The sequence below is a fragment of the Ostrinia nubilalis genome, chromosome 1, assembly GCF_963855985.1.
Source record: "Ostrinia nubilalis chromosome 1, ilOstNubi1.1, whole genome shotgun sequence".
Lineage (NCBI taxonomy): Eukaryota > Metazoa > Arthropoda > Insecta > Lepidoptera > Crambidae > Ostrinia > Ostrinia nubilalis.
This window is the reverse complement of record NC_087088.1, coordinates 1,414,233-1,428,637: the sequence shown is the minus strand read 5'-3', so window position 1 is coordinate 1,428,637 and position 14,405 is coordinate 1,414,233. Positions and strand designations below refer to the sequence as shown.

Below are 14,405 nucleotides of genomic sequence, written 5' to 3'. Positions count from 1 at the left end.
CTTAGGAATAAAGCACTAGAATAAAAGTTATTTTAGCCGACCGCACACTTTTTTATTATTTTGCCCACTGGAATACAAACTGGTATACAAACGAATACTTTCGGGAAATAATATTTATTATCTAGCGTGATCAATTAAGCTATAATAGCTAGTGTGTTTAATTTATTGTTCACTGAATAATACCTACCCACGTTAACTTATTTAAAAATGTTTTAGTAGTAGAATTGGCTTATGTTCAAGTTGTATCTTCCTGCACATGTATGTACAATTCAATGCTGTTGAAACATTGTTAGAGAAATAAAATTACTTTGAGCACGGTAATTTAACGTTTGCTTTATATTATAGTATTCCGTTGCCATTTATCAATGTTGACATTTATTTGACATTGACATTATTTGACGTAAAAAAGTGAGGTTATGTTGTTTGTTTTGGTGTTGTTTTCGGAAAACTAAAATACTGTATCGTGTATTTTTTGAAGATAATTAACATCAAACGGAGTCTTTCATCAATAATGTGTGCTAATTGCAAGTATTGCGAACAGCCAGAGTGCAAGCAAGACAGCCCTGGGCTGACATGCGAGGTTTGCTCTTGCTTCGTGCACCTATCGTGTCTTCGCCGCCCCGGTACGCCTGGTGATTTTGCCTGCGACGTGTTTTTCGATTTTACATGCTACGAATGCTCGCCTACACATCAAGAAATTTTCAAACGTAATAAATTCCCCTGGTTAGTACTCGTTTGTCTACATTTTCAAAATTCAGTCCCAATTATACTAGAAAACTACTTATATATTTTTCTTGCCCAGGGTAAATGTTATTTTACTAACTCTTCATCACCTGAACACCCAGGCGCATGGTATCAGCAACAATGGTTTCTTCCACTACAAAACACACATCTGCTCCTTCATTGATCGGTCATGGAGTCTGTTGTTTGGAGCGCATACGTAAGTAGTATTAGTATTGTAAAGCTAATCTAAAGGCTTTTATCCATAAAATTAATATCCAAATAGTCTTGTGTACATGTCTTCTAATGTACTCAATACTATATTTCCAGGAAACAAAAGAAGAACTGGGTTGGCACCATTGCTGGAGTCCTGTCGGTGTACAACAACTTTATGTTTCGCTCTGGATCTTACGTGCTCGGAGAAACAGGCTGGTGGAAGCTTCTGCACGGATTCTCACCAGCCGTTGCTGCTGATATAAGTATGTAGAAGTAGTATCCTAAATCAGTAGAAACTAATAATTAACATAAGATGTTATGATTGCATTTAATTAAAATGTTTTTTATTTGCATTTCAGTTCAAGAAATAGCCAAAGAGAAGCCAAAGGGCCGGTCTCGGAATAATTTTTCTGTGGCCAAAGTTATCTTTATGTCAAAAGTAATAGAATTGGGTAAATATCAAACACAAAATATCGATAAACTTTATAAGAAACATCAAAACTGTAAGCTAATGTTTTCTCCACTGCAGGAAACTGATTTACTAACTTAATGTTTTGATTAATTAGTTCAAAATGTAATTCCTAATTAACAACAGGTTACCAGCATTTAATAAACAAAGAGGAGGAAGAGCCAATTACACCGATCACCCCGAGTGTTGAGCCTGTGCCAGCCAAAAAGAAACGGTTCGACTTTGACAGTTCAAGCAGCCTATTGTTCGGTGAACCAGATTCAGATGGAAGGTAATATTAGAATAGTGAAGAATTTATCCAAAAGTTTTCTAGTAGGTAGTTCCTTATTATCCTTCTTGTAAAAGGGACAAAATGGGGATGTATTAATGTGCAATTTTTTTTATTTAACGCAGAAAATTTCTTACTTTTTTTTTTACATCCACAAATTTTATATTATCAATCTTGTGTATCCAGACAAGAAGCCGAAGAATATAAAGAATTACTGTCGTCGACGCGCGAACCGAGCTATTCGGAGGTGGAGAGCAATTGGATGTGCAAGTTTGAGTTCACGCCCACCACTGTGCAAACGCTATTCCACGTAAGTATACTCCTTTCCCTTTTCTGTGTAGGAACTGTGTAATCATCAGCTCACATGAGTCCAATTTTGGATGTCTCCAATGGAAACACCTAGCATTCATCTTCTATCTTTTTTACAGAGTGACTCATCAAGCATCCACTCTCAACCCCTCCTGTACTACGATTCCGACTCTCGTCTAAGCAGCTCCAGTCACCCCCAAGAAACGCAATCCGATGATTACGATACCAAGAAATCGATCACAGACGTGAAACCCAAAAAGCAACAAGAGGAAAATCCTTATGAAAAAAGAGAATCACTTTTCTCCACTGAACTGAATTCTGTCGATTTGCCTTGGATGGAAAAGTTTCCAGAACCAGATAAGAATTTGGTGCCGATGACGCAGTATCAAGAGGTGCAGCTGTTGAAACAGGTCGAGGGAATGATACCGAAAATGAAGGATCCAAATAAGAAGGCGTATTTGTGCAGGTTGAAAGCAAAACTGGCTTTGAGGAGACTGAAGAGGCATAAACACTTGCCTTTATTTGATTTGGACAAGTGAGTTTTCAATTTTATTCTGCACTCTATTGATATATTTTAATTTAGAAAATACTAGATCGGTAAACTTGACGTACCTACTTGATTGTTTTAGAGCTGTGAAGCTGTTAGGTGGCTACTTGACAGAAGACCCCAGAGACGTCATGAACACTGAAAGAGTGTTGGATAGATTCCAAAGATCGGTAAGTTACAATCCCATCCCACACACCACATTCACTAGTGATCCATCAGAAATCTTTGATTGCGCTCTGCAGTTTTAATAAAAGCAGTCTAAACAGAATCGACAGAATTCAGTTCAGTGGAGAACAGTTTTCCACTTCGAAAATGGACCTTAAGTAGTGACATTACGCAACAATGTTCAAAGGAACTTTCGATTGGTGAACTAATTCAAAACAAAACGTTAGGATTGGGCTGGTTAAATTCTACTGATGAATTATACAGGGTGTCCCGTAATGTAACGTCAAGCCGGAACTGGGTGTTGAGGCAAGTTATGCTGGTTATCAGAAAAATATAAAAAAAAATCTATGTGGCATTTTGTCAAAATTATAGGCATTTAAAAAAAACCAAAAAATTCTACTCCCGGTGACGGTCTTTTTACTCGTGTTGCCACTAATCTTCACTTTTTCCAAATTTTTTTTTTGTTATGTAACCCTGAATAATGCTTCTCTAAATTGTTATTAAAATTACAAAACCAGCTGCTCCAGCTTGGATGAAAAAAATACATTATTCCCAAAAAAAAAATTCAAAATAAAAATTGTGCCTAGTTTAAACTGACTGTACTGAAAAAAAATTGTACTACGCGAGTGTGGCAAGTGACGTCATAATTTGGCGCATTTAGTAAGGATTCCAAAATGGTATAACACTTGGTAAATTCTTGCTGTAATTGTCGACAATTTTTGTTTTTTTTGGAAATAATCCCGTTTTTAACTTTATCTACCTTGGTTAAAAATATTATTCTAATGTGCCCAAAATTCAAGTTTCTGGCTTAATTGAGGTGAAGAAGCCATTTTAAAAGGTATTAGCGGGACGGAAAGGGCCATCTTACCAAGCAGGGATGTTATGGATATCCGTAACCGTAACCAAAACTATCGGATATCCGAAATAAAAAATATCCATAACCGTAACCGAAACTGATTCAAAAGTTACGGATAGTTTCGGATAAAGGCGGAGTCTAAGGGTACAATTCCAAACTGCAAAACTCTATGAAATCTGCAGTATACAGGCCGCAGCTGCAATGCCGCGCTGCCGATTTCATAGAGTTTTGCAGTTTGCGGTTGCAGATTGCGGTCTGCGGCCCGTCTTGGAATTGTACCTTAAATCTTAATATTTGTTACCAACTTGTCTGGCATTCCCTGGCACCATCTAATATGCCAGCCTGTTTTACCTTTATCATACATAGGTGTCGTCTTAGTTGGTACCTACATAAAGTAGCTATGTGGGTCATGCAGCATTTTGCTATTTGAATTATACCTACATTTTTGAAATTCTAATAATTCCGTAACCGAAATTATCCGAAACTTTCGGATAATCTGAAATGATTTCATATCCGTGACCGTAACCGAAACCGGTATAATATTATTCTAATATCCGTAACCGTATCCATAACCGAAACTTTATATCCTTATTATCCCTGTTACCAAGTACAAGTGCAGGCAGAGCAGGTAGTAAAGGCGCGCACGGGTGACTTTTGTCACAGTATGTCAACTACTAATTACTGTCATGGTGACAGAAGTTTCTGTGACTGACTGTACGGTAGTCAGTCACAGAAACTTGAATTTTGGGCACATTAGAATAATATTTTTTAACCAAGGTAGATAAAGTTAAAAACGGGATTATTTCCAAAAAAACAAAAATTGTCGACAATTACAGCAAGAATTTACCAAGTGTTATACTATTTTGGAATCCTTACTAAATGCGCCAAATTATGACGTCACTTGCCACACTCGCGTAGTACAATTTTTTTTCAGTACAGTCAGTTTAAACTAGGCAAAATTTTTATTTTGAAAATTTTTTTGGGAATAATGTATTTTTTTCATCCAAGCTGGAGCAGCTGGTTTTGTAATTTTGATAACAATTTAGAGAAGCATTATTCAGGGTTACATAACAAAAAAAAAATTTGGAAAAAGAGAAGATTAGTGGCAACACGAGTAAAAAGACCGTCACCGGGAGTAGAATTTTTTGTTTTTTTTTAAATGCCTATTATTTTGACAAAATGCCACATAGATTTTTTTTTATATTTTTCTGATAACCAGCATAACTTGCCTCAACACCCAGTTCCGGCTTGACGTTGCATTACGGGACACCCTGTATTTTGCGTCTAAAATCGATATGAAAGAAAATACAGTACTTACTAAACGTCGTATGTTAGCCATTAAAGCTCAAATTTATGACCCGCTAGGTTTATTAGCTCCAGCTATTATCATTGCCAAAATATTAATTCAAAAGCTGTGGCTTCTAAAAATAGATTGGGATGCGACCGTACCCGATGACGTCACACATACTTGGTTTAACTTCAATTCATTACCTAACTTGTTAAATTTCATTCGATTGCCATTGTAAACGTCAAATAAACGTTATAGTCTAAATTCAAATATAAAATTATTCATTGAGTACGAGTACTACCTATCCCAGCTGAACCTGATCCGCTAGTCTGAGGCGCAAACATTGGAGGAAAACCTTGGAGGAGGCCTTTGTCCAGCAGTGGACGTCATTTGGCTGAAACGACGAGTCTAAACAGAGCTGGATTCACCATATTATTATGGCTGTTTGGGCTTCAGCCCAGGGCCCCGTGTATTCAAGAGGCACCTAGTTAAGTCAAGTCAAAGTCGACAATAATGCGAGAGTGAGCCCCTAAGAAATGTTAGCCAAGGGCCCCTTAAACTCACAGTCCGGCCCTGAGTCTAAAGTAGTTTTCTCGATGAACTTCCCTAGTTTTTAACCAAATGAAAATATGTTGTCTAATTTAAAATTTAAACTAATTCATTATTATTTCAGTACCTAATGGACAACCTGTGCGGCACCATAGCCAGTACAAACTACGGGACAACTGTGGTGGCCAAGACGGAGCCGGCACCGTTCCGATCGCCGTACTCGGGCGCGCTACTGAAGCCCTACATCCGACGGGACGCGGACTCCACGCCGCTGTGGCTGAAGCTCACGGATGAGCTGCTGCGGAAGACCAACAAGTGAGGGATACTGATTAATCTGAAAATTTTTCGGCCTAGTATCCGCTGTTACTTGGTGGATACTTGGGTGAACTGGTAGACACTAGACAGACATACTATTTACTACTAAAGCCAAGGCTAACAGGGGTTTTAGGACTTGCTACATACATAGTGTCCTTGCATCATTCTCCCACAGAGTTGAAGTTTGTTCGTTTCAGCCATATGACGTTCCACTACTGGACAAAGGCCTCCCCCAAGGATTTCTTGCGCTCCCCGCATCTAGGTGCTTCTCGTGACCTTCACCTGACCTTCGTAGGTCCACCTAGTTGACGGTCTGCCCACACTAAGTCATCCGTCTCGTAGTCGCCAACTCGAGATTTTTTCTGTACCAGCGACCATCAGCTGTGCGCTATTTGTAAGAATTAGATTTACTAGTAGGTATAATAATATATGAAAGTATTTTTTTTCCAAATCTGGAAAGCTAAGAGACGTATTCTTGCAGGCACATCAAAGGTTACGTACCACCACCGCGCGGCACTTTGGACTTCTCATACGTGCGCCCGCAACACATCGCGGCGGTCAACAATCTCTGCGCGCAGTTCTTCTGGCCGGGGATCGATTGTAAGTCTTCCCTAATTAAATTAAGTAAGAAATTAATGATTCCAACTTAATCACTGCTGAGAAAAGATTTGCAAGCAGTTCACATGTTCCTATCAAGAGTTTACAGAAAAAAATCTTTTGATTTTTACCATGGAGATTAATCCATGTTTTTGCAAACTATCGGATGTATTTAACGCAGAATATGTATTTCGCAAAATCAGCTCTCGACGTCGTAATGTGATGACGACATCATCAAGCTAAGCACTAAAGTTCTTTGAAATAAAAATGTGCAATCAAATTTTTTTTGATGCAAGATGTACTGCCGACTGTATGTAGGTACTTGTCTATGTCCTCTGTGAAGAACACATGAACTTACTTCGTCTTCTTGTCGTGTCGACAGCAAACCTACACCACAGTGTCAGCCCAAAACTCCGCTACAAGAGCGGCGTTGTCAGTAGCCTTGATTAAATCTTCCTGCGTGCAGGTGTTTGGGCTATATTTCACCGGGACACCATGGCGGCGCAACTAGTGCCGCTAACAACAAAATGTATACAGCTTTGCGCAACCAAACGGACACCACGTGAGTAACTCTCTATAGAGCTGTATACATTTTGTTGGTAGGTAGCGGCGACTGGTTGCTTCTACATGGTGTCCCGGTGAAATATAGCCCTTTGGGTACGCAGGGCTCGACATCATAAACTTACGGCGCAACCCGTCGCCGCTACCAACAAAATGTATACAGCTCTATGGAGAGTTACTCACCTGGTGTCCGTTTGGTTGCGCAAAGCTGTATACATTTTGTTGGTAGCGGCAACTGGTTGCGCCGCCATGGTGTCCCGGTGAAATATAGCCCTACGAGTACTTACATTGTTGCTTAGTGACCGAAGCGCTGCAGTACCCGGAATTCAGCTGCGTGGTGACGTATCGGCGGCTGGTGGTGGGCTGCGCGTTCCTGGTGCCAGACGCGCGCGCGAACGAGGCCTATATCTCCTTCGTGCTCACGCGGCCCGAGTGGCGCGGCGCTGGCATCGCGTCCTTCATGCTGTACCATCTACTGCAGGTATGAGGACTAAGGCCCAGACGACCAGTTTGAAACCGGTTTTAAAATGGTCGCGTCATGTATGGTCTCAACGGAATCTATGGCAGAAACTTAGATGCAACTCAAAAGTAACTAGAAGTTGCAGTTTCGTTGCAATTGCGTTTCACCGTGTGTTCTGGGCCTTAGGTATAGGAGACTTGGAACAGGTCCTTGTGAGTCATAACAAGTACCGGGTTTTGGAACCGGTTCTTGCTATGACGCGCAGATTCCATGCCCTACCGAGGACTAAGGCGATTATCACACTGCACCGAGCTCCGCCGCGGTACGCGGGACGATAGATTTAATCATTGTATACAAGTACCTCAGTTTGTATAGATAACACGCGCGGCACAACACACTGACAACGCGTCTGCGCACGGGATTTTTTATATGTAATCACGCGGACCGCGGCGGAGCGCGGTGCAGTGTGATAATCGTCTAAGAAAATGGTAAAAGATGTCGTTATTGGGTCTATTCTCGCCTCTAAAACTTGCTGGCCGAGGCAAAAACGCGGCTTCATAATATCATCGCGAGTTAACAAAACTCCAAATCAGCTCTAAATATTTAACAAGAAATAAAAGAGAATGTATTCAAGAACAAAAATGTCTGAAATGCGATTATTTTCATTATTATATTTATTTGAAATGCATTTTAGGCATTCTAAATGTTTTTTCTTATTACAGACTTGTTCCGGAAAAGATGTGACACTCCATGTATCCCCAACTAACCCTGCCATATTTTTGTACCAAAAGTTTGGTTTCAAGGTAAGCAAAGACAAAAGAAAACAACATAATGACACAATATTATGAGTTTATTTATAAAGGTTTAGTAAGAAATCCTTCGCTTACTAAGTAATCATAGATTTTCCTAGTTTTATTAACATCTATCTTAACTATCCTCCGAGCATCCAAAAGCCTGAGGAAACCCAACTTATTATTTTCTGTGACGAGCTGTTCCTTGAATTCCAAGTAGTTTTTCGGGACCAAACGCAGATTAGAGCACAAAACTTTCTCAGACTCCGACAAAAGATGAAAACCTGGTAAATCTACAATTTCAAGAGGCATAATACACTTCTTGATTTTCTTGACTTTCCCATCGTCTCTCCCAAAGATTTTGCTCTTGACGGGTGATATACCTTCAAACTTCCTCATCATCACAAATGTGGAGTGCTGCTGTTCCTTTATCATCATGTCATTGTCCTTCTTCAAGTGCTTGTACAACTTTGCAGCGTACAGTGTCCGAATGCCACACTTCCTGTACTCGCACAACCGCAGTATTCTCTGCATGATCTCGCACTCCAAACTCAGGCCCTCCATGAATGCATCAAACTGTATTCCAGTCATAAACTGCATGTACGCAAGTAACCTCTCACATTTCTGCCTTCCCAGGGTGTTATCAAACTTTTGTAACCAGGAGACCAGCTTGCTGGGCATTATGAGCCCATGGTTTTGTATAATTTTATACCGCCTCTGCCTCTCTCTCAGCCTGGTGTTCAGTGAGTTGACTAAAGCTATTTTCAAAGAGTCCATACAATCATCTTCATCATCCTCTTCATCGGAATAATTGTTTTCAATATTAAAAATGCTTTCTGCATTATGATCATAGCTTAACTCAAATTCAGATCTGTGTGCATTATAACCGGCCAAATGCTGATCACCCTGGTTGTTGCGAGGTGGATTTATTGTCACCTCTGTGCTATACAAATAAGGTATCACAGGTCTAGGGAACAGGGACTGTTGTGTTTCTGGCAAAAGTTTCAGCCCTTTATACTGCACATTTTCGATATAATATTTCTTGTAGTGTTCCTGACATTCAAGCTTTGATCTAGTGTGTACACTTTTAGAGATCTCTTCCCAATTACCATAACCATAAGAGGACAGTGCAGAGAGTAACTTGCACTCTTCCTTGGCGGACCAGTTGCAGTTTTCGAATAGAGGGAAGTCGTTGCGGCGGACAGCGTACTTGTGGTCGTTTTTGTGGGAATTCACTTCGCGTCCAGAGGCAAAACATGACATACACAAGTTACTCTCGCACTCGCAACACTCAATGAAGGGTTCGTGAGCCACCTCCGAGCAAGCATCGCATTTCGTTTGTAATATATCGTTCGACATGTTCGCAGGTCGAGGAGCTAATTCAAGACTTCTACGAAAAGTACTTCGACATCGAGTACAAGGGCTGCCGGCACGCGTTGTTCTTAAGGCTTATCAGATAAATAAAGATTACAAAAACAGCACTGTTGTTTAAGTACTTACACTCCTCGATACAAACAATAAACACAAATATTTGTAGTATTTGCAAGCAAATTATGATAAAAATAAATAGCACGATCACGCGAATGGTTGTTTTCGTTTTTCGTGCTTGTCAAAGTTGTCACTTGTCTTTTTTTTGTAAATCTTTCCTTTTCAGGAAAAGGCAAGGCAATTGCGCTATACAGCCAAGTCTTCAGTTTATTTTTTCTTCTAAATGAATTTTGGTTGACGTCCGACGATTCAGAAAAACGTCAAAAATCTCTCAGAATAGAGAACAAACTATATTTTTTTTATATTATCCCAGCAATATATTGATAGTAGCGCCCTCATGCAAATGTCATATTTCTTTGGTTGTCCAATGTGGCAAAAATCGAAACTAATAATCCAGTATAAATAGTAGCGCGCTCCTGACAATATCATAATAGTTGGAATGGGACGGTTTCACTTAGGGTTTTACCTCTAATCTAAGCCTCTAATCCATATCTGTGGGTTTTACAGATATTATGGACGGTTTATTCCACTTTGTTCACCCAGGTGAACCCATGGTTTTTAATAGTGTCCTCATTTCACCTCGGAACCATTTCACCCAACATTATTTTCCGGGTGAATTGAGTCGACTAAGGGTTGCCTTTGTTCACCTAGGAATTATTTCACCCAGGTGAACAAATGCGAAGTTTTTCATTGATCAGGTGGACTATTAAAATTATGTTAGAGACTGTCAAATTAAGAAGCAGCTTCTAAGATAATTCCAAGATATTTCATTAATTTCCAGGGTTCCAGGCGCCTCCCCGCCATGGGCTGGGCGACTAATAGGTTAAATACTACTTCCACTCCCAAAATACTGATTTACGATTGAATGAAACTTTTTGTCAAAACCTTTGATTGGTTCCGATTGATTGGATTGAGTTATTCGGATTGGTTCAAAGTAAAATCTTATCAGACGTAGCCACAGAGAACATACTGATTTAAATATGACGTGAGCAAACAGTGGTAATTTTCTGGAACTTTGAACTGTGAAATTTATATTTATCTCTTTCTAACACACCTGATGCAGCGCATTTAAAGTTATTTGTATCTCTTTTCTATGGCGGGTGAAGGCCCCAGAATGTTCTAGACGTTTTAATGTATATATTTTGGCGCGACGAGCGCGCAACGTTTCATTCATTTGTGAAGTTGCGAATGTGAAGTGTTGTGTAGTGTGTGAGGTGCAATTTGGACAATATTTCTAGTAACCCGTTGGATTTCGTTGAATTATCGATCGGATTTCGTAGTTATTGTAAGTATCTTTGTAACAAGTGTGTTTTAAAATTTGTAAATTCATTTTTACGGAATTAGAACGGATCAGCGTACACATCTCCAAAAAAGGTCTCAGCCGAACAGAGGCTAAATATCTTTACGTTTTTTGTTTCAGAAATATGGGGAAAGATTACTATAAAATTCTAGGACTCTCAAAAGGTGCGACGGACGATGAGATAAAGAAAGCATACCGTAAACTAGCGCTCAAATATCACCCAGACAAAAACAAGGCCCCGGGCGCTGAAGAACGATTCAAGGAGGTGGCAGAAGCTTACGAGGTATTGTCAGACAAAAAGAAGAGAGAAATCTTTGACGCTCACGGCGAGGAAGGTCTGAAGGGCGGAGCCGGCAGTCATGGTCCTGGAATGGGTCAGTCATACTCCTACGCCTTCCACGGAGACCCGAAGGCGACGTTCGCTCAGTTCTTCGGTTCCGCAAGCCCGTTCCAGGCTTTCTTCGATCTGAATGGCGGAAGCGGTGGCACGACGATGTTCTTCGACCGCGATATGGACGTGGACATGGATCCGTTTGCGAACATGGGCATGGGGCAGTCGCGGCCGGGAGGCCCCGGCGGCGCGTTCCGCAGCCACAGTTTCAACTTCCACGGTTCGCCAAGCAGAAAAGAGAAGACCCAGGATCCGCCCATTGAACATGATCTGTACGTGTCACTAGAAGACATCGCGCGTGGGTGCGTCAAAAAGATGAAGATCTCGCGACGCGTCATACAGCCCGACGGCACGTCGAAGAAGGAAGACAAAGTTCTGACAATACACGTGAAGCCAGGATGGAAAGCGGGAACTAAGATCACCTTCCAGAAGGAGGGCGACCAGGGCCGCAACAAGATCCCAGCAGACATAGTGTTCATCATCAGGGATAAGCCACACACTCAGTTCAAGAGAGAAGGCAGTGACATCAGATATACAGCGAAAATCTCATTAAAACAGGTAAGCAGTCACTTTGTGTATGCTATAAAATCATTGTTTTGTTTCTAGATTGTGCTATGTATTGTCATAATAATGTTCATAACTTGAAATTCCATGAATATTCATCTTAATTTTTATGTCATTGAACTTAATTGGATATGATTTACTGTCATTGAGAGTAGCAATGAACTTGTTAGGTATTATTTTCCAACCTACTACATTTATAGGACTTGTGATATCATTGTTCAGTTTATGGTAATGCAAGTTTATTAAAGTATGAGTCATCATCCAGTAGATAACCATTGTTTTCTTTTGTTGCAGGCTCTTTGCGGGACCATCATTGAAGTGCCGACCATGTCTGGTGAGAAGTTAACAGTGAACCTCCAAGGAGAAATAGTCAAGCCACACACAGTGAAGAGGTTCCCGGGATACGGGCTGCCCTTCCCCAAGGAACCAACGAGGAAAGGTGACCTTCTGGTCGCCTTTGACATCAAATTCCCCGACCGTCTGTCATCAGGTGTCAAGGAAATACTCAGTGATACTCTGCCTAACTAAGTTAATCACCACCCAAGACTGCTGTGTATCTCATTAGTACAGATTTAAGTGTATAATTGGCTAGTTCCGATGACTTTCTAGTTGTAGTGTTCATTTGTCAAAGTAAATCTTTTTCAAATTGACTTGGAGACTGCAAATTCATACTGATTAGGCCTTTGGTATGGACTTGCCTGATCTCCAAGGAAGCCATCAGGACTGCAGTTTATATGCTCAATTTGTTGTGAGACATTCCTACTAGTCATGTAGGATGTTAATTATGTTGCTGCCTAATTAATATTGGGTCCAGTGTGTGTCTGTAGGACAATGCCTGGTTTAGCCAAAATTTGTGTGTTTGAGTGATCTTTGTGCGTTTTAGTACAAAGTGCTGTTAGGATGACTGATTACTTGTTTTGTGTGTGTATTTTTATTTAATTTGGTAAGCTGTAAATATTTTATACATTGTTATGTAAATATTGTGATCTTCATGACAGCGATTGTAAGTTGTAGGTTTCGGAGCAGAAGGGAAACGTGGAACTAGCAATTGCATATTGTAAGGGTACCAAAGTGGAGTCACCACGTGACAGGTTGTGACAACTCTTTGTGGCCCATAGGTTAAATTGTTCGAATTCTATTGTAGTAGTGACTTATAGGCAAGAGTAAGAGAAAACTTATCACTTATAATTGCTGTTAAAATGACTAACTAATAAACAAACATTCAAAAGATTGCAGTTGTTTCATTTTATAAGTGTCTCGGTGGGAAGCCACATTTAATCGTTAGATATTCAAGATTAGATCGCCCACGCGAATCTATTTTTGCGCGCGCGAGTATTCAGACGCCAGGGATAAGTATGTAGGCATTTCTAGGGCTTTTGTATATTATAAGTTGGCCACACACACACCACATAAATATGCAGAGAATGAAAAGGCAGCAGGAGGGAGGTCTGTTCCTCCTGGTTCCTCCCTATTGACATGACATGTCCACACTTTCTTTACAGTAAAGACAGATTAGTGTTAGTGTGTAGGTACGCACGGATCGCAAAGTATCCAGAGGGTAGCAATAGCAATCCACTTTTGGATGTCAATATGAGAGAAAGATGCAAAAGAAAATTTAAATTCACTGGGGTATTTTAATGTATAAACAGCTGTAAATTCATAATTCACATCGTCGCGTTGGCAGCGACGGGAACCTGATGGACCTTGGTGCTGAGCTGGAAGCGTCGGGCCACGAAATACGCGAGTTGCTATTATGCTATCGAGCGGGATGAGATGTGAAATAAACATTCCCACTATAAATAAAGCAAAACACGTGTTTTATTATTAGGTAATATTTGCTCATACGGATCAACATTTTGATTAGGTTTTTATCTTTCAAGGCTAAATTAATCACGTGGTTTTTTCCTAGGTAGGTACTGAGTTGTTACATCACTACAACAACGACTAATTTCAAGTGTCCATTTGTAAAATACAAAGTACCTACTTACCTCCCCCTACCCCCTACCTAGTTCCTGCCTATACGATAGTACCTAGTATCTACCTAGTGCCTACCTACCAAATACCTATGCTTTAAAAAATATTTCCTGTGAATTTGTTGTTCTTGCATTTGCATTAGTGCATTCGCAACATTATGCATGTGTGAGCGGGTACCGGAAGCCATTGGAGGTGGTTCAGGTGGTGATAATCTAATCAACATAATCGCCGTTATAGTGGCCCAGCCTCACACGTGTGCTATGGAGGCCGAGGCGCGGTGACGTCACGCGTCAAAAATACGCGCCGCGCCCGACCCGTGCACCGCAGTCCGCAGTTCCGCACGCAACGCAGCAAGATCGTTGGGAAACATTGATAGGATGCGCTGTACTACAAATCAATTAAATCTAAACCCTAACCAACACTAACTTGCTCTAGATACCTACCTAATAGAGGTATTTAATTATTTATTTAATTTTCTTGCTTTCATTATCAAAACCATAAGACACTCGTCAACACTTCACCAAGGTTTTTAAACTCACCAAATTTCCGTGTCCCTAAAATATCTTGACATTGATTC

The 14,405-nt window shown here is 40.4% G+C and overlaps 3 protein-coding genes across 3 annotated transcripts; 2 read left to right on the top strand and 1 right to left on the bottom strand.

The window, feature by feature from the left end:
• Window positions 1–271: 271 nt before the first annotated feature.
• On the top strand, window positions 272–9,589 carry LOC135076285 (cysteine-rich protein 2-binding protein). The gene is made up of 13 exons (XM_063970800.1): window positions 272–723; window positions 803–940; window positions 1,051–1,199; window positions 1,296–1,388; window positions 1,532–1,676; window positions 1,860–1,983; window positions 2,102–2,517; window positions 2,612–2,699; window positions 5,512–5,702; window positions 6,184–6,302; window positions 7,160–7,341; window positions 8,043–8,123; window positions 9,479–9,589. The coding sequence occupies exons 1-13, from the start codon at window positions 512–514 to the stop codon at window positions 9,569–9,571; spliced, it is 2,031 nt and encodes a 676-aa protein (XP_063826870.1). The 5' UTR covers window positions 272–511; the 3' UTR covers window positions 9,572–9,589.
• On the bottom strand, window positions 8,163–9,485 carry LOC135076380 (transcriptional adapter 2A). The gene has a single exon (XM_063970892.1). It carries the CDS (start codon window positions 9,468–9,470, stop codon window positions 8,175–8,177), a length of 1,296 nt encoding a protein of 431 aa, XP_063826962.1. The 5' UTR covers window positions 9,471–9,485; the 3' UTR covers window positions 8,163–8,174.
• A 1,172-nt stretch (window positions 9,590–10,761) lies between the features above and the next one.
• Window positions 10,762–13,085, top strand: LOC135076190 (dnaJ protein homolog 1). The gene is made up of 3 exons (XM_063970699.1): window positions 10,762–10,884; window positions 11,020–11,848; window positions 12,149–13,085. The coding sequence occupies exons 2-3, from the start codon at window positions 11,024–11,026 to the stop codon at window positions 12,380–12,382; spliced, it is 1,059 nt and encodes a 352-aa protein (XP_063826769.1). The 5' UTR covers window positions 10,762–10,884; window positions 11,020–11,023; the 3' UTR covers window positions 12,383–13,085.
• Window positions 13,086–14,405: the final 1,320 nt, after the last annotated feature.

What these genes read in the sequence shown, in the direction of transcription:
- LOC135076285 (XM_063970800.1), top strand. Translation starts at nt 512, where the DNA reads ATGTGTGCTAATTGCAAGTATTGCGAACAGCCAGAGTGCAAGCAAGAC. An exon ending in CTGTGCAAACGCTATTCCAC is followed by an intron (nt 1,984 to 2,101) that starts GTAAGTATACTC and finishes TCTTTTTTACAG; the next exon opens with AGTGACTCATCAAGCATCCA. An exon ending in CTGCTGCGGAAGACCAACAA is followed by an intron (nt 5,703 to 6,183) that starts GTGAGGGATACT and finishes GTATTCTTGCAG; the next exon opens with GCACATCAAAGGTTACGTAC.
- LOC135076380 (XM_063970892.1), bottom strand. Translation starts at nt 9,470, where the DNA reads ATGTCGAACGATATATTACAAACGAAATGCGATGCTTGCTCGGAGGTG.
- LOC135076190 (XM_063970699.1), top strand. Translation starts at nt 11,024, where the DNA reads ATGGGGAAAGATTACTATAAAATTCTAGGACTCTCAAAAGGTGCGACG. An exon ending in CGAAAATCTCATTAAAACAG is followed by an intron (nt 11,849 to 12,148) that starts GTAAGCAGTCAC and finishes CTTTTGTTGCAG; the next exon opens with GCTCTTTGCGGGACCATCAT.